Source organism: Rhinolophus hipposideros, assembly GCF_964194185.1.
Source record: "Rhinolophus hipposideros genome assembly, chromosome: 20".
In the NCBI taxonomy this organism is placed as follows: Eukaryota; Metazoa; Chordata; class Mammalia; order Chiroptera; family Rhinolophidae; genus Rhinolophus; species Rhinolophus hipposideros.
In genome coordinates, this window is record NC_138066.1 from 13,702,322 (window position 1) to 13,723,404 (window position 21,083).

The 21,083-nt window shown below is 39.4% G+C and overlaps 1 protein-coding gene across 1 annotated transcript; it reads right to left on the reverse strand.

The window, feature by feature from the left end:
- Window positions 1–15,314: 15,314 nt before the first annotated feature.
- Window positions 15,315–16,265, reverse strand: LOC308488868 (olfactory receptor 1P1-like; the record flags this gene model as incomplete). Its single annotated transcript, XM_081029098.1, has 1 exon — window positions 15,315–16,265. The coding sequence occupies exon 1, from the start codon at window positions 16,257–16,259 to the stop codon at window positions 15,315–15,317; it is 945 nt and encodes a 314-aa protein (XP_080885224.1). The 5' UTR covers window positions 16,260–16,265.
- Between the last annotated feature and the right edge of the window lie 4,818 nt (window positions 16,266–21,083).

Below are 21,083 nucleotides of genomic sequence, written 5' to 3' on the forward strand. Positions count from 1 at the left end.
AAACAAGGGGGAGTTTGTAGAAAAAAATGAAGACGAAATATGGGGAATAGGGAGAAATAAGATAGAATTTCAAGCAAAAGGGGACTGAATGGGGGAGAGATAGAGTGAAAAATGAGAAAGAATGGAGAGATTGATAAGATTCCTTGAAACTGGTAAATGACCAGAGGAAGGAAGTGGAGTAATAAAATTAGGGGGTCAGAGATGTGGGCTTCCTATTATGTACTGTCCAGCAATAACCAATTCTGGCAGCTCTGACATCATCACTGTAGTCCATCTTCTCTACCAAGAATAAAGCAATATTTTAAGTTTTGATAAAAGTGCTAAAAAGTGTACAGGGGACTCATTTTTTGCTTCTCTAAACAGAAGGTGCTCTTAGAATGTCAGGGAGAAATTTTGTCAGATGTGGGAGGAGGAGAAAAGGAGTGCTGGTATTTTGTCCACCTACATCTCTAAAATCTCATCAGCGTTTGTGACTAACTCCTCAACTTATCAATTTACTCCTGCCTTTTGGGTCATGCCGGCCAATACTGTCAAAAACTTGGGGGAAATATGGCTCTCTCCTGGTCCTTTTTAGGTCACCAGACAAACTTCAAGGATGCAAAGAGATAGCTTTCTCCAAGGAAACTGTGAAGGAAGACCTGTAACGTGGTTCTCACCTCATCACTTCCTCTCATCCATAATGCCCTTGACCTTGAGTAAGTACTTTACCTTCTCTCAGCTTATATTTGATAGAGGTACAACGTTATCAACATGGTTCTTCCACCTGTAATGTTCTCTGATTCTACTAGTCTGAATGAACAGACTGTTTCACTCTTTTTACCCAGAAGAGTTACCACATCTGTCACTATCAATGCTTCTACCCCACCAGCATTTCACTCTGCTGCAAAACAGATTTTTGTTTACTTCCAAAAATCCCTGTGCCCCTGGCCTTTCTGTCATATGAACACTCACATAAAACCTCAAGAGAGGATTTTGTGTGGATCACTGGGGAGGAATGGATCAATGAGTTCAGCATCATAAAGAATGACCCAAGGACACTGATTCTCAGCACTCTGTCCACCCTCCAGGATCACAGGGTTTTTTAAAAATAATTTTTCCTTTGGAATTTGTCTCTTATTTTTTATTCCAAACTGGAAATTTCTTTGCTGCATATTTTATCATACATATAATGTAAAATGTTGTAAAAGTTCAAAATTTACAGAATGTCATCATTACTCTTTTATGCCATTCCCACAATAATCTCATTCTTTAAAAGTAACTATTGGTAATAGTTTGTGGTTAGCGTTGCAGACAAATGAACACACACACACACACACACACACACACACGTATGCCAAACACCATACTATTTTGTAATCTGTTTTTCTCCCTGTCCATATTATATCGTATCAGTCTTTACATGTCAACCAACAAATCTATGTTATCCATTTTAAAGGATGCAATAATATCCCATTTTATGTATAAATTATAATCTATTTAACCAAACATCTATTGATGTAATCCAAATTTTTTCCTTTTTTCTTTTCCTTGTTTTATTTATTTTTTTTTCATAAATTTATTTATTTATTAGTTTCAGGTGTACAAAACAAGGTAATACTTAGACGTTCATCATCCATATCCCTCACACTGTGAACCCCCCTCCCCCCATCCACCATCCCTCCGACCCCACACCGAACCATCACATTATATATATAAAATTATAGTTGGCATTCATTAATGTCCAGCCTCTGGTGTCCAATGTCTTTTCCTTGTTTTAAATAATTGCTAATAATACTAGAATATTCTTACTTATATATCTTTCCATACATCCGAAATTATTTTCACTGCTTAAATTCATAAAAGTAATTTGTGTGTGTGTGTGTGTGTGTGCACTCACACTAAGGAAATGCAAAGTTAAAAATTGATAAATATTCTGCCTTTCTATCTGCAAAAAAATGTGTACCATATTTTTACATCCTGATTGGCAGTTTGAGAATTGTCAGGGCAATTTGCAAGGAAATATCGAGGATGATTGTTATCTTACTTGTTTACTTCCCTGGGTATTATAAATAAAATGTTGATAATTACATTAAATATTGCATTATTTTTACATTTTAATTTCTTTCCTTATTGTGGTTAGGTAGATGTTTACATACAGAGGAAGCCAAAAAAATGTATACACATTTTAAGAAAGGAATAAACTGCATTAAAATTGTAACACTCAATATATACCAATAACAAAAGATGAATACAAGTCACGTTTGACTTCTGCAATTACAAGAGGTTACCATCAAAGTTGTTACCATCAGTGTAATTTTAATACAGTTTTTTTTTCCTTTCTTAAAATGTGTATACATTTTTGTGGCACCCTCTGTATTTATTTGTATTTGTATTTATTATTTCAAAAGTGCCTCTTCATGTTTTTGCCCTTTTGGGGGTAGTTTATCTTTATCTTGATTGGTAGAAACACTTCACATGTTAGTATAGTATCTCTTTGACATATCTATTGCAAAATATACCTCAATTCCCCATCTGTCTTTAACTTTGTTTAGGGTGTCTCTTGCCCAAATTAAGTTGGACATTTTAATGAAATTTATCTTGCTTTATGTCATGCTTAGAAAAAAACTACTTTTCCATCTAAATGCTGTACAAATATTTGCCAGTGATGTTTTCTAGTACTTTTACATTTCTTTTTAAATGAAGTATTTAATACATAAGTAATTTTTTGACCGCCTTTTGAGTTTTATCAAGTCCATTTTAACTATCATCAGCTGTCTTTCTCATTCCTATTTTTCACAAATGATTCAGTTCTGGTTTTAAGGCTAAGTTACCTCATCATCTACAAAAACATAATCAATGGCAATATTTATAACAATATCATAGAAGAACTTCAGCTAAAAAATGTTATTTTAAAAAGCAGTCAAGGGGATTTCTGGTCAAGATGGGGGAGTAGGTAGATCCTGTGCTTACCTTCTCTCACAACCATATCAAAATTACAACTAAACTACAGACAACCATCATTGAGAATCCCCTGAAGTCTAGCAGAACAGAAGTCCCATAATGAAGGATTTACAGAAAAAGTCACATTCAGACTGATAAGAGGGGCAGAAAGGCAGAACAGTCCCATCTATAGAGGTTAAAAATTGGTAGAGATAGTGTGGCTGCAGAAGTGCCCCCTGAGAAGCAAGGGGTACCAGCCCCACACCAGGCTTTCCAGCCCAGGGTTTCAGTGCTGGGAAGAGAAGTCCCCACAATTTCAGGCTGTGAAAACCAGAGGAGATTGTAACTGAGTGAGACAGAGGGTGACTGGAGTCCCATGCATTCCTCTTAAAGGGCCCATGTGTGGGTTTACTGCTGACAGACTCACTTGCTTTCAGCTCCAAAGCTGGGGTAGCAGCTCAAAAGGGGCCAGAGACATACTGGGAGTAACTGAATTGTCTGGCTTCAGGGCGAGGACTGGAGAGGCAGCTTTCTCCCAGACAGAAGTGCTGGCAGATGTCATTGTCCTTTGTTTAGCCCTCTCTCCCTCCCAGCATACAGACCCAGCATACAGACCCAGGTGGTCACCATATCTGAGTCTCTGTCAACCTGGCTAATACTGTTCTCTCTACCCTGGCGATTCCCTGAGACCCCACCCAACCCAACTTGCAGACTCACCCAAGCCATTTCCAGTGGTTTTTCCATACAAATGGCTTGTCTTGGCTCATGTTTTGGATTTTCCTAAAATCTCTCAAATGTTCACAGACCCCAAACTAGCAGCATCTTGTCTCAGTGTGCTCCATACCTCTTGCTGAGTAGCCTCAAGACCAGCACTAGCAGCAGCCAGCCTTGTGTTTTTCAAGGCTTGGCCTCTCCCAGCTACTTCCAAGCCCAGCACAGGTGGTGGCCATCTGTAGATTACTTTGTGGCTCATTCCAGGTGGCCATGGGCTGGCACAGGCTGCAGCTGAACTTGGCCTGCAGCAGGTCCCCTCCCAGGAAGCCCCGGGGCTGGCACACCCAGTGGCCAGCTTCAGACTGAGCCAGAGCACCACCATTCCACCTCCAAGAATGACACACCCAAAGGGCAGACTAGGCAGACACCAGAGTCCTACCAAAGGAAATCCTGCTTTGTAGGGTAAGCCCCTGCATAACAGCTCCTCCACTGTAGTCATAGCCAGTCCTTACAACTAATCAGCTTGAGAATCAATCCCTCCCAGTGACATGGAAACAACAACCAAGACACAACTACAACAGGAGGGCAAACACAACCCACACAAGGGACATATCTGGAACACCTGACTCAGGTGACCAAAAAACCGTGTCACTGAACCCAATAACACACCTACTACATAAGGCCACTCTACTAAGACCATGAGCCATAGCAGCCCTACATAGAAACAAATACAGGGAGGCAGCCAAAATGGAGAGACAAAAAAAGCATGTCCCAAGTGAAAGAACAAAACAAAGCTCCAGAAAAAAAACTAAACAAAACGTAGACAAGCAATCTACCAGACACAAAATTCAAAACACTGGTTATACAAATACTGTATGATCTCACTTATATGTGGAATCTAAAAAACAAAATAAATGAACAAACAAAATAGTAATGGGCTCATAGATACAGAGAACAAAAACAAACTGATAGTTGCCAGAGGGGTGGGGGATTGGGGAGCTAGGTGAAAAAGGTGAAGGGATTAAGAAATACAAATTGGTAGTTACAAAATAGTCACAAGGATATCAAGTATAGCTTAGAGAATATATTCAATAATGTTGCAACAACTATGTATAAGGCCACATGGGTACTAGACCAATCAGGGGGTACCTGCATAAATTATATAAATGTCTAACCACTATGCTGTACACCTGAAACTAATATAATATTGTATGTCAACTGTAATTAAAAAATTAAAAAATTATTTTAAAAAAATTTTTAAAGAATTTATTTTTGCGTATGTTCTTTTTCCACCAGTTGATAAAAATTGCCCCAACACAATAAAAATGTAAGCTTGATCATATATACACTGTATGTGGTTGCATGTATTACTATAATAGTCAGCAAGATGACAGAAAAGGAGGGTCCCAATCATATTTTTCCCTCGGCAATAATATTTGCCAGCCACACTTGGACAAAAGTACTTTTGTGAGAGCTTTGGGATCTAGATAGGAGATTGTGAGACTCTGCTGGAGCCCAAGACTGAGGAGGGCTGTTTTAAAGCAGGCCTATGCCAACGTGGCAGATTTGCTGACTGTAATCCTGGCCACAAACCTGGTAACAGACTGGTTCCCCTGTGAGCTTGACTACAGCCCCACTTGGCCTTGGTCCTGTCGCCAGCAATATCTGTCAAGGGACCTAGCAATAGTCATGACCACCTGTGCCTTGGTAATAGGCCTACCAACCTCAGCCCTGGCTGTGAATGCTGAAGGGGCCTGTGACTCACTTCCAGCCCCTCTTAGCTGCTAGTCCTGCCCAGGGACAAGGTAGGAGAGACACCCATCCATGCCCCTAACACAGGCCCTCCGGCCTTGATCCAACTGCAGACACTGAAACAGCCCTATAACTTGGCTCCAGCACCATAGTTATGGGCCAGGAACAATCCTGATTGTCTAGAGACCCGCCAGAAGACAGATTCTTCTTCTGTGCCCCCAGAGGTTGGCCCATTGACCTCAGTTCACCTGTGGATCTTGGAGTGGCCCCAGCTCCTACCATAACCCAGCTTCTGCCCCTTGAAGACATGGGCGGGGAACACTCCTGCCCACCAGGGGCCTGGAGGAAGACACCCTCCTGCCAAAGTTGGTCTGTCTGTGGGTCTTTAAGAGGCCCTATAATCAATATCCAGCTTCAAAGGGACGTCTCAGCAGATAATTAGGACCAGCTCCAGGCATCCTTGCCAGGATGTTAAATCGCGATTCATGGAAAGTGCTCCCTTGTCCATTAACTCTCCGTAAACAGCTTTATATTCTACCCTACTCCTTTGGTCCTTACAATCCACTCTCACCTACTCCTCTATAAACTGGAGGAACCTTTAGTTTCTGCCTGGATATATCTGCCAGGATGTATGTATTAGTTTCTTATTGCTCTATAACAAATTACTACAAACTTAGTGACTTAAAACAATAGAAATGTATTCTCTCATGGTTCTGGAGGCCAGAAGTCAAAAATGAGTCCTACAGAACTAACTTCAAGACGTCAGCAAGGAAAGTTCTTTCTGGAGTCTCCATGGGAGAATCCATTCCTTATCTCTTCCAGCTTCCAGTGGCGCCTAGCTTCCTTGGCTTGTGGCCACATCATTCCATTCTCTGCTTCCATCGTCATATTGCCTTTTTCTCTTCTCTAATCAAATATCTCTCTACCTCTCTCCTATAAGGTCTTGTGATTACATTGAGGACCCACTTGGATAATCCAGGATTGTCTCCCCAGCTGAAGACCCCTAACAATCACATCTGCCAAGTCCTTTTTACCATATAATATTGAATTCTGGGATGAGAAACTAGGTTTCTTTGAGAGCCATTATTCAGCATGCTACATCCAGGTATGGGGATTCTTTCCAGGAAGTAAATTATTTCCTCTTGGATCACAGGTGGGATTTCTTTTATCAGAATATGCTGAGACCTAACCTGAATTATTCTGGAGGCACTGAGAAGAAGTGGAAGAAGCTCTTGAAGAGGAGATGAATCACCTTGTAAGGCATCTGATTCATATGAGGTCCTTGTATGATCTTCAGGCAAAAGGAGGTTGATCTCTAGCAACGGGAAAGGGATGCTTTTCCCAGCCAAGTGAGTTCAGGAGAGTCTGGGGGTTCCAATTCCTCATGCCCAACCTCTCAAACATCCCCATCCCAGGATTTAAGGTCTCAGTCTTTCCCCCATCAGGGCTCTGGATTTAGGATTGGAGACCCACCTGAGTTACAGTCAGCCTCCTTTGTAGCTCTGCCACCCTTGCAATTAGGTCCTAGTTCAGATTTTCAGCACTGTCTGCCTTGTGGCTGCAGAAGATGATTGTCTCATTAAATGTTGCCATGGGAGTGTGCTGGCTTTCACAACATACTCTGAATTAATAATTGACTGACCTGGGTCTATCATTCTGTTTCTTCAAGACTTCCAAGGCTCAGCTTCTGCTCCCAGTTAGCAGAGAGTGAGGCGGCGTAGACAAGGGGCCTGGGCACCTGGTGGCCCCTGCTGCCCGCTGCTGTGGGCCCACCCTCCTGCAGCTCACTGCTTCTCACCTCAGCCTCCAACCACTGCTGCAGCGCCCCAGAGAGCTACCCATATGCAGGCCAGGCCATCAGGTGTATGATAGTGGGAGACACAACTGTAGGTACGTAAAACTTGCCTACCGTACTGATCAGTTATACAACCAATGCATTTCCTGGAGAACATATCCCCACTGTCTTTGACAAACTACTCTGCCAGTGTTATGGTAGATGGGAAACCAGTGAATCTGGGCTTGTGGGATACTGCTGGACAAGAAGATTATGACAGATTACATCCCCTATCCTATCCGCAGACAGATATATCCTTAATTTGTTTTTCCCTTGTAGATAGAGAGCTCACATTGAATGCTAAGTTTTTGTTGCAGATTAGTTTTTCCAAGAAACTGTTTTGAACTAATTAGTAATTCTTAGGTTTTGTGTGTTTAAAGTGTAAGAGTTCAAACATTCACATCCTATTAAAATTTAACCCTAACATGACAAGCTTTCTTAAGACCTTATTTTTCAAAATCCCCTATTCTTGCTCTGTTAAAGAGCTGCCAAAGTACCTTGTGGAATAATTGCATTGCTGTGCTAAGAACAACTAAGCACTAAACTATTTAAAGACCTTTGTCTTTTTTTTTAAATTAAATTTATTGGGGTGACAATTGTTAGTAAATTTACATAGATTTCAGGTTGTCTTTAAGAAGACGGTAGTGTCTGAAGTTAGGAAAGGCAGACACTTTCTAACTCTTCACATACAAGCAGTACAGCCTCCTTCATGAAATGTTGCCATTGAATGCATTGATAATTTGTCATCATTTAACATTGTATGTATTATATGTGTTTTGTATATATATTCTATATATGTATATGTAATCTCACTTATGTGTGAGATCTTAAAAAGTCGAACTCATACAATCAGAGAGCAGAACGGCAGTTGTCAGAGGCTAAAGGGTAGAGGAAATGGGGGATACTGATGAAAGAGTACAAACTTTCAGTTAAAAGACGAATAAGGCCTGGAGAACTAATGTACAGCCTGGTGACTATAGTTAATAATACTATATTGTATACTTGAAAAAAGTGCTTGGGAGACAATAACTAGAGACAGAGAAAGAGACAGACATGCACATGCAGAGAGAGAGAGAGAGACACAGAGAGAGAGGAGTCATGGATTTTTAATACCTAATCTCAGAAGTGATATCCCACCTCTTTTCTATATTCTGTTTGTTAGAAGCAAGTCCCCAAATTGAGCTCACACAGAGGGTGGGAATTATACAAGGACGTGAACACCAGGAGAAGGTATCATCCAAATCCATTTTAGGAGCCTGAAACCCCACAACCCACACGCCCACCAGGTGAATGGATACAAATGGAATATCAATCTGCAATAGAAATGATCAAATTACTGATATTCACAACAACATAGATAAATTTTTTAAATACTGTACTGTTTGAAAGAAGCCAAGCACAAATGATTCCTTTTGTTTGAAATTCTAGAAAATGCAAATAGTGAAAGAAACATACAGATGTGTGGCAGCCTGGGTCTCTATGGTGTGTAAGGAAGTATCTATGACAAAGGTGCACTGGGGAATTCTTGGCGATGAGGAAAACATTCTGCATTTTTATTGTTCTGCAGGGTAAACTACTATATACATTTGTTAAATTTCATCAAATTGTATGCTTTAAATTGCATGTAAATTATATGGTAGGTAAATTATACCTTAATAAAACTGGTAAAAACAATATATACACTATGATACCATTTACATTCAATTCCAAACATTTGCAAACATAAATAATATACACATTTGAGGATACATATATGTAATAAAACTATGAAGGAAATAAAGAAAATGATAAACACAAAATTCAGGATTGTGGTTATTCCTGAAGGAGAGAAATACGTGACAGGGTCTATGGCACTGGTTACGTTCTATGTGTTACACTGCATGGTTCATGTGTGGTGTTTATTACACCATTCTTGAGATGAAGAAGACAAAGAAGCAAGCAGGGGCACCAGCTGCCACTCTCCCTCTTTCCAATTCCTTGTCCAAATTTGTGGACATGGTCTGGATGTCCTCCTTTCTGGATGGCTGTGGAAGAAGTGACTTGTGGAACAGACCTTGGCTCCTGAGGGACCCATCCTACCATACAGGGAGTGATAGACCCATGGCAGCAACCCAGACCACGGCCAGTGTCTGCCTTCCAGTGCCTTCCTGACTGGCAATAAAGGGGGAGGCTTGTTTCTCACAGATATTGCTTACCGGAGGTTGACCCATCAAAGGTGGGCCTTAGCAGAAACCTAGTCTCCCCACCTTTTAGTACATTGTTAATTCACGCAATGTTGCTAAAGAAGCACAGTGTTGCTTTTGCTTTTTGCCTATTGTAGTAAAAGTTCCTGAATATTTCTCTCCTTTCTGAAACATGCAAGGCAAATAAACACAAACAAAATAAAAACTAGAACTTGTACCCCGTCTTTGTAAAAAACATAGGGGCAATTTGTGAAGGTTGAATTGGAAAAAATGGATCAGAAGCTCTGAACAATAAAAACTTTATTTTTAACTCTTTCTTTTAATTGAGTAACTGTTTTTTTCCAGGACCCATCAGCTCCAAGTCAAGTCATTGTCCTTCAACCTAGTTGTGGAGGGCACAGCTCATCTCCAAGTCAAGTCACCGTTTACAATCTAGTTGCCGGGAGCGCAGCCCACCATCCCATGTGGGAATCCAACCGGCAACCTTGTTGTTAAGAGCAACCAGCCACCCAACGTTTTTAAAAACAGAGTCTAAACATCCATCAATTAGGAAATGCTTAAGCATATGATGGTACCTATAATAAGTGAAATATTATGCACCATGTTTATGGGCCTGGGACACTTCTTATGAGATAATGACAATAAGAAGGAAACTATTTCTACATGCAATAGTTTCAGGAAAATATTAGAAGTAAATATACCAATACATTGCATATGATTATCTCTGGGTGATGGGATTAGAGGTGATTTTTACTTATGTCTCTTTCTCACTGGACTGAGATCTAGGGCTTCTCTTGGGTAAAACTCATTCATTCTTCTCAATGTCCCAAGGGTCCAACCCAGGATTTAGGGCCCAGACGACATGAATAGTGTTTGCCTTTTGGAAGATTATATGGTTTAGGATCCAGCAATGTTTAGCTTCCCTCATGCTCATCCGCTCAGATGTAAGTCATTAGCAAACTATTACAGCCTAGGAGTCTTCCTCAGTAAATAAATTTGGATTTTGCATTTTCTTGAATAGTGTCAGGGTCTTGACCTCTTTTATTACACTGAAAAATTCTGACCACTAATCAGCATGCCTTTTGACTTAATTCTATTGAGTTAAGAATATTAAAATAATTTGCATGCAACAGTTTCCTAAATACAACAGATGAATTCTTTTATATACACATTTTAAACATACTATGTATTTATAATTCAGAAGTAACCTTAAACATTTTTAATATACAAAACAGTCACAAATGGAAATAATACTGGCAAAGTGCTCTGTGCTTTTATCTCAGAGACACAGCATAGAAATCTCAGGCTAAGAAAACTGAAAAATGGGAGCGGCCGGATGGCTCAGCTGGTTAGAGCCTGAGCTCTCAACAAAGTTCCCGGTTCAATTCCCACATGGGATTGTGGGCTGCGCCCCCTGCAACTAAGATTGCAAACGGCGATTGGACTTGGAGCTGAGCTGCGCCCTCCACAACTAGACTGAAGGACAATGACTTGGAGCTGATGGGCCTTGGAGAGAAACACTGTTCCTCAATATTCCCCAATTTAAAAAAATATATTTAAAAAAGAAAACTGAAAAATGTTAGTTTGTATATTAAGAATATTTAGGAAGTGGAGAGAATAACAGCTTTCCATTTGTTTAAAATAGTCAAGCGTTTGAAGTCACTGAGTTTGAAGTCATTGAACTTAGAATTGGAAAGCAGCGGCCCCCTGCAGGAGTCAGAATTCTGAGGCAGGAAATCCATCATGGGAGCACCCCATTGTTTCTTCACTCAACCCCTTCACAATGCTGGGCTTAGTTTCCACCTTAAAGGAGCTGCTGAGGTCACTTCTATCTCAGAAGGGTAATTATTTGATAGTATGAACAACTTTTTCATCTCACTAACTGCAATGAATGATACTTTGCAAAACGCTTTTCCATTTTAAAACATACAAGTCTCTGTATCCCAATGGACGAAGCAGCAGGCACTGTTGGGCGTCTGAGGGTAATGTCTGCACCCTACCAATCTGTGCCCTACCAATCTGTAAGCCGGAAGCATGGAGGTGTGGAGCAGCCTGGAGTTCAGCTGTCTGTGGCACCCCGGAGTTGACTGGAGTTTCTCAACTATAATAACCAAACTGTAGACATTTTCCCTAAAATTCTCAGTTATCAATAATTTTAGTTCACAGAAGAGAAGACTAGACTCATACAAAATAAGGGAGGCCCTTGGGTTAGCATCTGGGACTCCTGGGAACCAACCCAGAGGTTTTTCTTCACGAAGCTCTTCAATAAATTTGTTCCAAGTCTTCAAATTCACACAATGATTTTTGTATTTACTCTCAATCTTGACATAGAAATGTGAACTTTATACTGTAGAAATGAAAATCTTATCTTTGATGCAGTCTTGGTTGAGACTAGAGGCCGCAAGTCTCAATGGAAAGAACTTTGAGAAGATACAGATTCTTTTACTGCATATCAGCATTTGCAATCAGCCATGACTTAAGCAGATAAGGAAGGTTAGGGAATATTACATTTGTATATTTTATCGTCTCATTAAAAATTATTCATAAATCTGTTCGCTGAAAATAACATGGACCATTCCTGTATTGTTCAGAGGTTTGTTTTAATAGTTGCAAATATTTTTTGTTGTTGTTACAGGAAGACAAATTTTGAGAGAAGTCTGTGCAGCTGCAGACCTGAGCTCAGTTCCTGATGAAGATATATCCTATGTAAAACTTCAAATAAAATCACGAACTAAGCATGTGTAACTGTTTGTTTACATCATTACAAAAATCTAAGTAAATTTTGCTGATTGCCAAATGTCCAGTTTAGAAAGTGATTATCCCATGAGCATCTTCAAGATACACAGTAGTTGTTTTCAGTGTTAAGCTTGTTGCAGAAATTCTCTATTGCCCTATTGAAGTTACCTTATTAAAAGTGGCTTGACCTAGTTGAGTCATGATAAATTCCAGGTGAATAAATCAGTCTTTATTTCACTCATCTTGTGGCCCTCGTAACCCTTCAAGATCTTAAAAAATGTGGTCTCAGAAAATTTTGTCTTTTGTTTCTATTTGCAAGATTGAATATATAATGTGGCTTTGCAGATGTGATGACAAGAGATTGGCCAGCTTCCATACTCATTTAAAAATCACTATCAGTATCTCTACTGCAGAGGTTTTCAATTCACCATCTCTAATCTGCTCTCTGAAAGGTTTAGTGACCAGGTGATCAGGATTGATGAGGAAGATCTTGTCAGAATCAATATTTGTCACTATCATCCTGCTGGCCCAGCAAGAGCAGCTAGCTGTGGATGTCGCTACAAGTATTGCTAACCAGATTCTAGGTTACTAGACCTACTTAGTTCTAATATAGTTAAAATTCCTTTGACAGTTTTTCCTTTGCTGTGAAAAAACTTTTTAGTTTGATGTAATCCCACATGTTTATTTTTTCTCTTACTTCCCTCACACAAGGGGATATATCAGTGAAAATCTTACTCCGGGTAATGTCCATGAAGTTTCTTCCTATATTTTCTTTTAGATATTTTATGGTTTCAGATCTTACATTTAAGTCTTTAAGCCATTTTGAATTTATTTTTGTATATGGTGTAAGGAGGTGGTCCAGCTTCATTTTCTTGCATGTGTCTGTCCAGGCTTCCCAACACCACTTATTGAACAAACTGTCTTTACCCCATCGTACATTCTTGCTTCCATTGTCGTAGATTAGATGGGCATATAGGCATGGATTTACTTCTGGACTCTCTATTCTGTTCCATTGATCTATGTGTCTATTTTTATGCCAGTACCATGCTGTTTTGATTACTGTAGCCTTGTAGTATAGTTTGAAGTCAGGTATCGTTATACCTCCGACTTTGTTCTTATTTCTCAAGATTGCTGAGGCTTTCCGGGGTCTTTTATGGTCCCATATAAATTTTAGGATTATATGTTCTATTTCTGTGAAAAACGTCATTGGTAGTTTGCTAGGAATTGTGTTGAATATGTATATTGCCTTAGGCAGTATGGACATTTGAGATACCAACTCACCCCAGTCAAAATGGCTATCATCAATAAATCAACAAACAACAAATGGCTGGCGCGGATGTGGAGAAAAGGGAACGCTAGTGCACTGTTGGTGGGATTGCAGATTAGTGCAGCCACTATGGAAAACAGTATGGAGGTATCTCAGGAATCTGAAAATGGAACTACCCTATGATCCAGTAATTCCACTCCTAGGCATCTACCCAGAGAAATCCAAAACTCCAATTCAAAAATCTGTATGCACTCCTATGTTTATTGCAGCACTTTACACAATAGCCAAGATATGGAAACAACCGAAATACCCATCGGTAGATGACTGGATTAAGAAGCTGTGGTACATTTATACAATGGAGTATTACGCAGCCATAAAGAAGAAAGAAATCTTATCATTTGCAACAACATGGATGGATCTAGAGAACATTATGTTAAGTGAAATAAGTCAGAAAGAGAAAGACAAGTACCATATGATCTCACTTATATGCGGAATCTAAAGAAAAGAATAAGTGAATGAACTAATCAGAAACAGTTTTGGGGACAAAAAGGAAAAAACCGAGAGTTGTTAGATGGGCGGGGGGGGGGGGTGTTGGGGATAAGGGGAAAGGTGAAGGGATTAGGAAGCAGCTGGTAACCACAAGATGGCCTCAGGGTATTTTGAAAATTAATTTGGGGAACGTATTCAATAATGTTGTAAAGATTTTGTTGGGTATCCGATGGACATGCGTCCTATTTGGGAGACCACCTCAGGGACACTGTGGATGCCTGATCATGGCATTGTACACCAGAAGCTAAACATTAATGAATGCCAACTATAATTTTATATATATAATGTGATGGCTCGGTGCGAGGTCGGAGGGATAGTGGATGGGGGGAGGGGGGTTCACCGTGTGAGGGATATAAATGATGAATGTCTAAGTATTACCTTGTCTTGTACACCTAAAACTAATAAAAAAAAATTCCTTTGACAGTTTTTATAAATTCTTTTTATCATCTTTCTTTCTTTAACTACCTCTTATGTTTTCCCATTCCAAGTCTGTTCATACTTTTTTTATCTTTGGCTTTATTTCTTCTACACCCAGAGATATTTCTACCAGGATTCCATTTTACTGTTATTTCCCTACTTGTCTGATGGAACCTTACCAAGCAAGTGGCCCAGCTATTCAAAGCGTACTACTCAGTCCATCAGCATCAGCATCACCCGTGAGCCTCTTGGCAATGCAGGGTCTACGGGGAGATGTTGGTCAAAGGGTACAAAATTCAGTCCTGCAAGACGAATCATTTCTGGAGATTGAATATACAGTAGTGTGACTATAGTTAACAATACTCTATTATATACTTGCAATTTGCTAATTTGCTTAAAGGGTACATCTTAAGTGTTATCACCACACACAGAGAGAGAGTAGAAAATGGTAACTTGCATTATTTTAATGGTTACAAAGATTTAGACTCATAACCTTGAGACAACAAGTGCTTGTATAATTTCCTATTTTTGTAGGAAAAAAATACTTGTTCACTTAAAATCAGCACTTGCAATAAAATATTGACTTTACTTGCTAATATTTTGATAATTAACCCACATTCCATCACCTCACTGAATTTTGATGAACTAGCATAAAAGGCTGCACAAACTTTTAGAATTATGAACATTGCAAAAGGCATTCCTCCTCATGAAGTTATTGTATAAGTAAAAAATGAGTAAATAAGTAATTCTTTAACAGATTAACTTTAAAGCACAACGCGAAATCTTGAGATTTTCCTCAGTAATATCAAATTCTGGTAGGACTTGAGGAGGGGAGTAGCAATTAGGCACATGTGGGATTCAGAAATGAGACACTTGAGGTAGAAATTTCTATGATGTTCCTCACATGAAGGAACAGAAGACACCTGCAGTTTCTCTGCAGGCGTTACTGGCCCCACGAGAGGGAGACTTTGCCCCTGAAAAGTCTCCCCAGGGCTCCCTTCATGTCCTTGTTCCGCAGACTGTAAATGAAAGGGTTCAGCAGGGGAGTTACCACAGTGTACATGACAGCAGCTGCTGTGTCCTCTTCCACTGAGTTGGAGGAAGAGGACGATGGGCACAGATAAGCCCTGATCACAGTCCCAAAGAACAGGGCAACAACAGCAAGGTGGGACCCACAGGTAGAGAAAGACTTGCGCCTTCCCTGGGCAGAGGGAATTCTCAGGATGGCTGAAATAATGTGGATATAAGAGACCAGGATGAGCATAAAGGGGATTAAAATGACTGCTCCCCCTAAGAAGAGCTCATTGACCTGAGTGTCTGAGCAAGACACCTTCATCAGGGGTCCCAGATCACAGAAGAAATCAGGAATGATCTTTTTAGAGCAGAAGGAAAGTCGGAATATGAGGAAGGTGTGGGTCATGGCAGCAAGATTCGGAAGGGCCCAGCAAGCAGAAACCAGGAGTGTGCAGCGCTGGCGGCTCATGACCATGGTGTAGTGGAGAGGGTGGCAGATGGCCACGTAGCGGTCATAGGCCATTGTGACAAGGAGAAAGATGTCCATGATTCCAAAATTCAAGAAGAAGTAGAGCTGAGTCAGGCATCCTGCATAGGAAATGGATCTGCTCTGGGTCTGAATATTCACCAGGGCCTTGGGCACGGTGGTGGAGGTGAAAAGAATGTCTGCACAGGACAGGCTAGCGAGGAAGAAGTACATGGGCGTGTGGAGACATGTGTGGGTGCCAATGGCCAGAACAATGAGCAGGTTCCCGGCCACAGTGACCACATACATCCACAGGAACAGCAGGAAGAGGATGTGCTGCTGCTCTGGCCTCTCTGAGAATCCCCAGAGGAGGAACTCAAACATGCTGGTCTGGTTCCCTCCTGCCATGAGCCCAGAAGTCAGAGAAAGAGACCTCAAGTGAGACCCATTAAAACTCTCTACACATATTTTACTCTAGATGATTGATGAATGTGCCATTCTCTGAACTCTAGAGAAGAAGAGGAAAGAATGACCTTAATGGATTTGTATTGATCACATACTATGTACACTGTATATTTTATTGAAACCTATTAAGTAGAATATACTAGGAAGTATGGGAGACACAATTTAAGAGAATTAAACTAGGCTTCCTGGTTTATTTATCTGCTCTTCTTTGTGTCCCAAATTTCTTTAGTTATAGTTTATTTTTTCTTCAGCTGTACTTTTAGGGGAATTAAATTAAATGTTATAAGTTAATTTTATTGTTTTTAGGAACAAAAGATATTGTCTAAAGAAAGAAGGGACTAAGAGTATATATTATATAAAGCTATCAACATAATGGAAAACATCATGTAATCAGAGAGATCCCATGCAAATAAATGTGTAATTTCAAATGAAATGAATAACCTTTGGAGAATACAATCTACCAAAAATAACCCTGGTAAAGAGAGAAAGTCTAAGCCAACCACATTTCACAAACAAAAACAAAAAAATGTTACATTAATCATTTTTTTTCTTGGTAGAACTGTGATAGAAACTGCTCTCAAATCTCAGTGATTTACAAAAACAAAGATTCATTTCCTCTTTTTATATTATATGTCAACTGCAAGTTGTATGCAGCTCTGATTAAAGCAACCCTTATTTGGGACATGCCATTCTTGACGAAAAGGAGAAAAGATATAGAGAGTTCATTATGTTTCTTAAAGGTTTTGCTTGGAAGTGGTACGTATGTCCACTCACTTCCATTGTTAAAACAAGTAACATAGCTAACTAGATGCCAGGGGGACACAGAACTATAACCGCTCACAATGACATAGCAAAAATGACATAGCAAAAAGTGGAGTATATAATCTTCCTTCTGGGAAGGTAGATAACTGACAACAAAAATATAGTCTAGCATATTTGTCAAACAGCTACTCCCTAAAGAAGTGCCAGGATCACCTAGTTTCACAGGGCATCCCACCAAGCCTTTAAAAAGTAGACAATCTCTTTTTCTATTTAGTATAGAGTATAGAAAGAGAAGGAAAACTTCCAAAGTCTTTTTTATAAAGCAGGGACAATATTGATTTTAAAGCTTGATAAGTATTGTACGAAAACATGAAAAACAACAGACTATTGAGATCAGTATGTTTTTGATTTTGCATGTTGATTTTGTCTGTTACAAAATCAACATACACAAATCAGTCATATTCATTGTATATAAAAACAATATCCACTTGGAAGATGTGATGAAAGAGAAGGACCAACTGTTTATAATAGCAACAACAAAAAAAGGCAAGATACCTATGGAAAAAACACTTTAAAAAAAAAAGTTTTCAAGATCTATGAGAGGAACATGTTAAAGCCCCATTAAAACATTGATTCAGGCAAGGATAAAATGATGACAAATGGTGTTAAGACCATTCAGTGAATGGCAGATGGAGGGATGGATATTTATATGATGCCAAACTCACACCACACAGATTCCTTCCTGGACACAAGAAAGAAAATGTGAGATCACAATGGAGGGATCAGGCTATCATTTCACAAACCCAGTGGTGAATCTTACCATCGATCAATCATGGCATACAATATAATGTGATGCATTTTAGTTAAAAATGTTTAATATCTATGTAATCAAATTGCTGGCAACTTCCAGTTACGGGAATACATGATCTCAAGGAGCAAGTTAGCTCCACCAAGAGCAAACAATCACATAAATTATAAAGGTAGGACACTACAGCGGTGCCTCCTAAACTTCAGTGTGCATATAAGCCACTCTGGGCACACAAGTCAATGCAGATTTGCATTCAGTGGTTCTGGATTTGGGCCTGAGACTCTGCATTTCTAATAAGCTCCAGGTGATGCAGATGCTGCCATCAGTGAACATGAATTTGAGAAAGAAGAGATTGGGGCAATCTCTTCAATTAGTCACTGTTGTGAAAAAATGAATCCTTAGATATAAAAAAAAAAAATCTACACCAAGATTCTCAATGACTGGATGCAATGCAAGGTCCTGGATTAAATTCCTATGTTGGTAGACCAAAAGACACTGAAAACACACTTTTGAGGATAAGTGGAGAAATTTGACTATACACTAGAAGTGGATAATAATAAGAAATTGTTATTACTTGGGTCGATGTGAAAATGTTATTTAGGGCATGTGGAAAAGATTACTTTTGAGATGTATGCTTAGTATTTAGGAATGTAATATCATGAGACACTCCCAAGGAACAACGCAAAATATATGAATCTGATTCAAATTGTACTAAAATGGAAAGAGTCCTGCATTTGGACATCCAAATGGTTCTCTGAATTTTATACATAATTTTTGAAGGATCAAAGAACATACATTGTCATATCCTGGAATGTTTACATTTCAAAGATAAACATATACCAAATAATTTTAAATAGTAATCAACATATATTGAGAACTTACTCTCCAGAACGCTTTCCAAAGTTTACTTGTACTATCTTATTTAACCTTCACAGTACACCATGAAGTAGAAGCCATTAGCTGGCTCCATTTACATAGAAGAGTGATGGTCAGACAAGTTAAGTCAAAATAACTAGCCTAGTCCACACAGTTTTTAAGTGGTAGAATCAAGACAAGCCAAATTCTCTCAAAATCTGAAACCTCAGCTCTTATCTTTGACCACACCAAGTTGATTCTCCCTCTGATTTCCTAGGTGAGCTCAAAGCTTCTTTCTCTCCCTCCAAAGAACTCTGCCACAAGGCAAGAAGACATGCTGTTTCCAGTACTAACAGTACGACATTCATTCATTCAACAATATTACTGAGGGTGAACTAAGTGCTAGGAATGGTGTAAACACCTGAGGATAGAGAGAAATTATGTATATAAAGAAGGATGAATTTGAAAACACTTATTTGTAAAGATATCTGCATCCCTATGTTCATTGCAGCTTTATTCACAATAACCAAGACATGGAAATAACCTAAGTGTCCTTCAGCGGATGACTGGATAAAGCAGATGTGGCACATATGTATATATATTAATATATGTGTATATATGCATATGTACACATACCGGGGGTGCCAAAAAAAGTATACAAGTGGACACTTCAATGTCACTCAAGCAGTAGTTCGCCGTAATCAGAAGTGTCTGGATGCTGATGGAAACCACTTTGAGCACCTCTTATAATTGCAGAAGTCAAACGTGACTTGTATTCATCTTTTGTTATTGGTATATATTGAGTATTACAATTTAAAACAATTTTCCTTTCTTAAAATGTGTATTTCTTGGCACCCTCTGTATATATACATATATATATGTATATATACAGAGGGTGCCAAGTATGTATATATATATGTGTGTATATATGTGTGTGCATATATGTACATATACGTATACTCGTGTGTGTGTGTGTGTGTGTGTGTGTGTAATACCCTGGAATATGATAATCGGTTTTGTTGAACTTAGGACGAACTTGCAACAACGAAGAGTTGGCCTTCTATGATGAGTAAATACCGTAAATTTGTTACTGCTACATAACATTTCTTGTATCTTGTATCTGTTCTTGTGTTTTGTAATTATTTGTTACATAAAATTTCTTGTACCATAATATATTAAAATACAAATTCTAAAATTCTTTTATAATACAAAAAACAAGTACCTAAATGTAAACAAATAAAAATTTGAATGAAGAAATTAAAGAGTTTCTACCTGAAAGTCTGGGCCAAAAACGTGGGTGCACATTATACACGGGAATGCATTAAATGAGGTAAAACATGGTCATTTTACTCTAATGTGGGATATAAAATAGAAAGCAACAAACAAAACAAACTCATGGACACAGAAAACAGTATGCTGGAAAAACAAAAGCTCAGTCTTAGAATATACATAAAGTTGTCTTAGAACTGCTAATCTTTACCACTGAGGAAAACAAATAACTAGAGAATATTTGTTTACAGTTCCTTTTCGAACTTAGTATGAGGACATATAGTCAAAATACTGCGTTCATGAATTAGTTAGGTTACTTCCTCCTGCCCCCTTTCAGTGTAACTACATTATTTTTGAAATACTGTGGGAGTGGGGTGGAAATAATTTTATCGGATTATAAAACACATCACATAGGCAAATACATATGTCGATTCAGATATGGTATAGTTACAGATATAGATATAAAATCAAGGACAGGAGAAAACCAACCCAAGCAGAATGCAGACAGACACAAATAAATCCTTAGGAGCCAAGGTGAGGAGGGCCTGGACTGCTGGCCTGGACGGAGACACCGGGACGCAGCGATCTCTGAGGTCTGAGTCTGCGCACTGGGACACGGCAGGACTGCGCACTGGGCTGCGTGCCTGGCTCTGCCAGACCTGAGAGTACAGGCTGAGAGCAAGACCCTTCTCCCAAGTAAAGAGCATTTCCTATAAAGTCATACTGAGCAGAGGAGGTTCCTGCCAGAGCCTCCCAGCTGAGGAGGGGCGTGATGCTGGAGGGAACTTACATTTGCTGAGTCCTTCTGGGGACCCTGACCCAGGAACTTCCTAATCCCCTCCAGATCACCGGAAGCAGATACAGCTATTATCCTCTGCTGACGAGGAAACTGAAGCTCAGAGAGGCTGAGTGAGGTGCCCAAGGTCACTCACTGATAAGTCGCATGACCTGGATTTGCTCTTGTGACTCCAAATGCCAGGCAATGGTTTCCTGGCAGAGCTGATGTTTAGTCTCAAATAGCTTCCTAGCAGACAACTGGTTGGGGTTCTCCTGCTGATGGCCCAATAGACTGG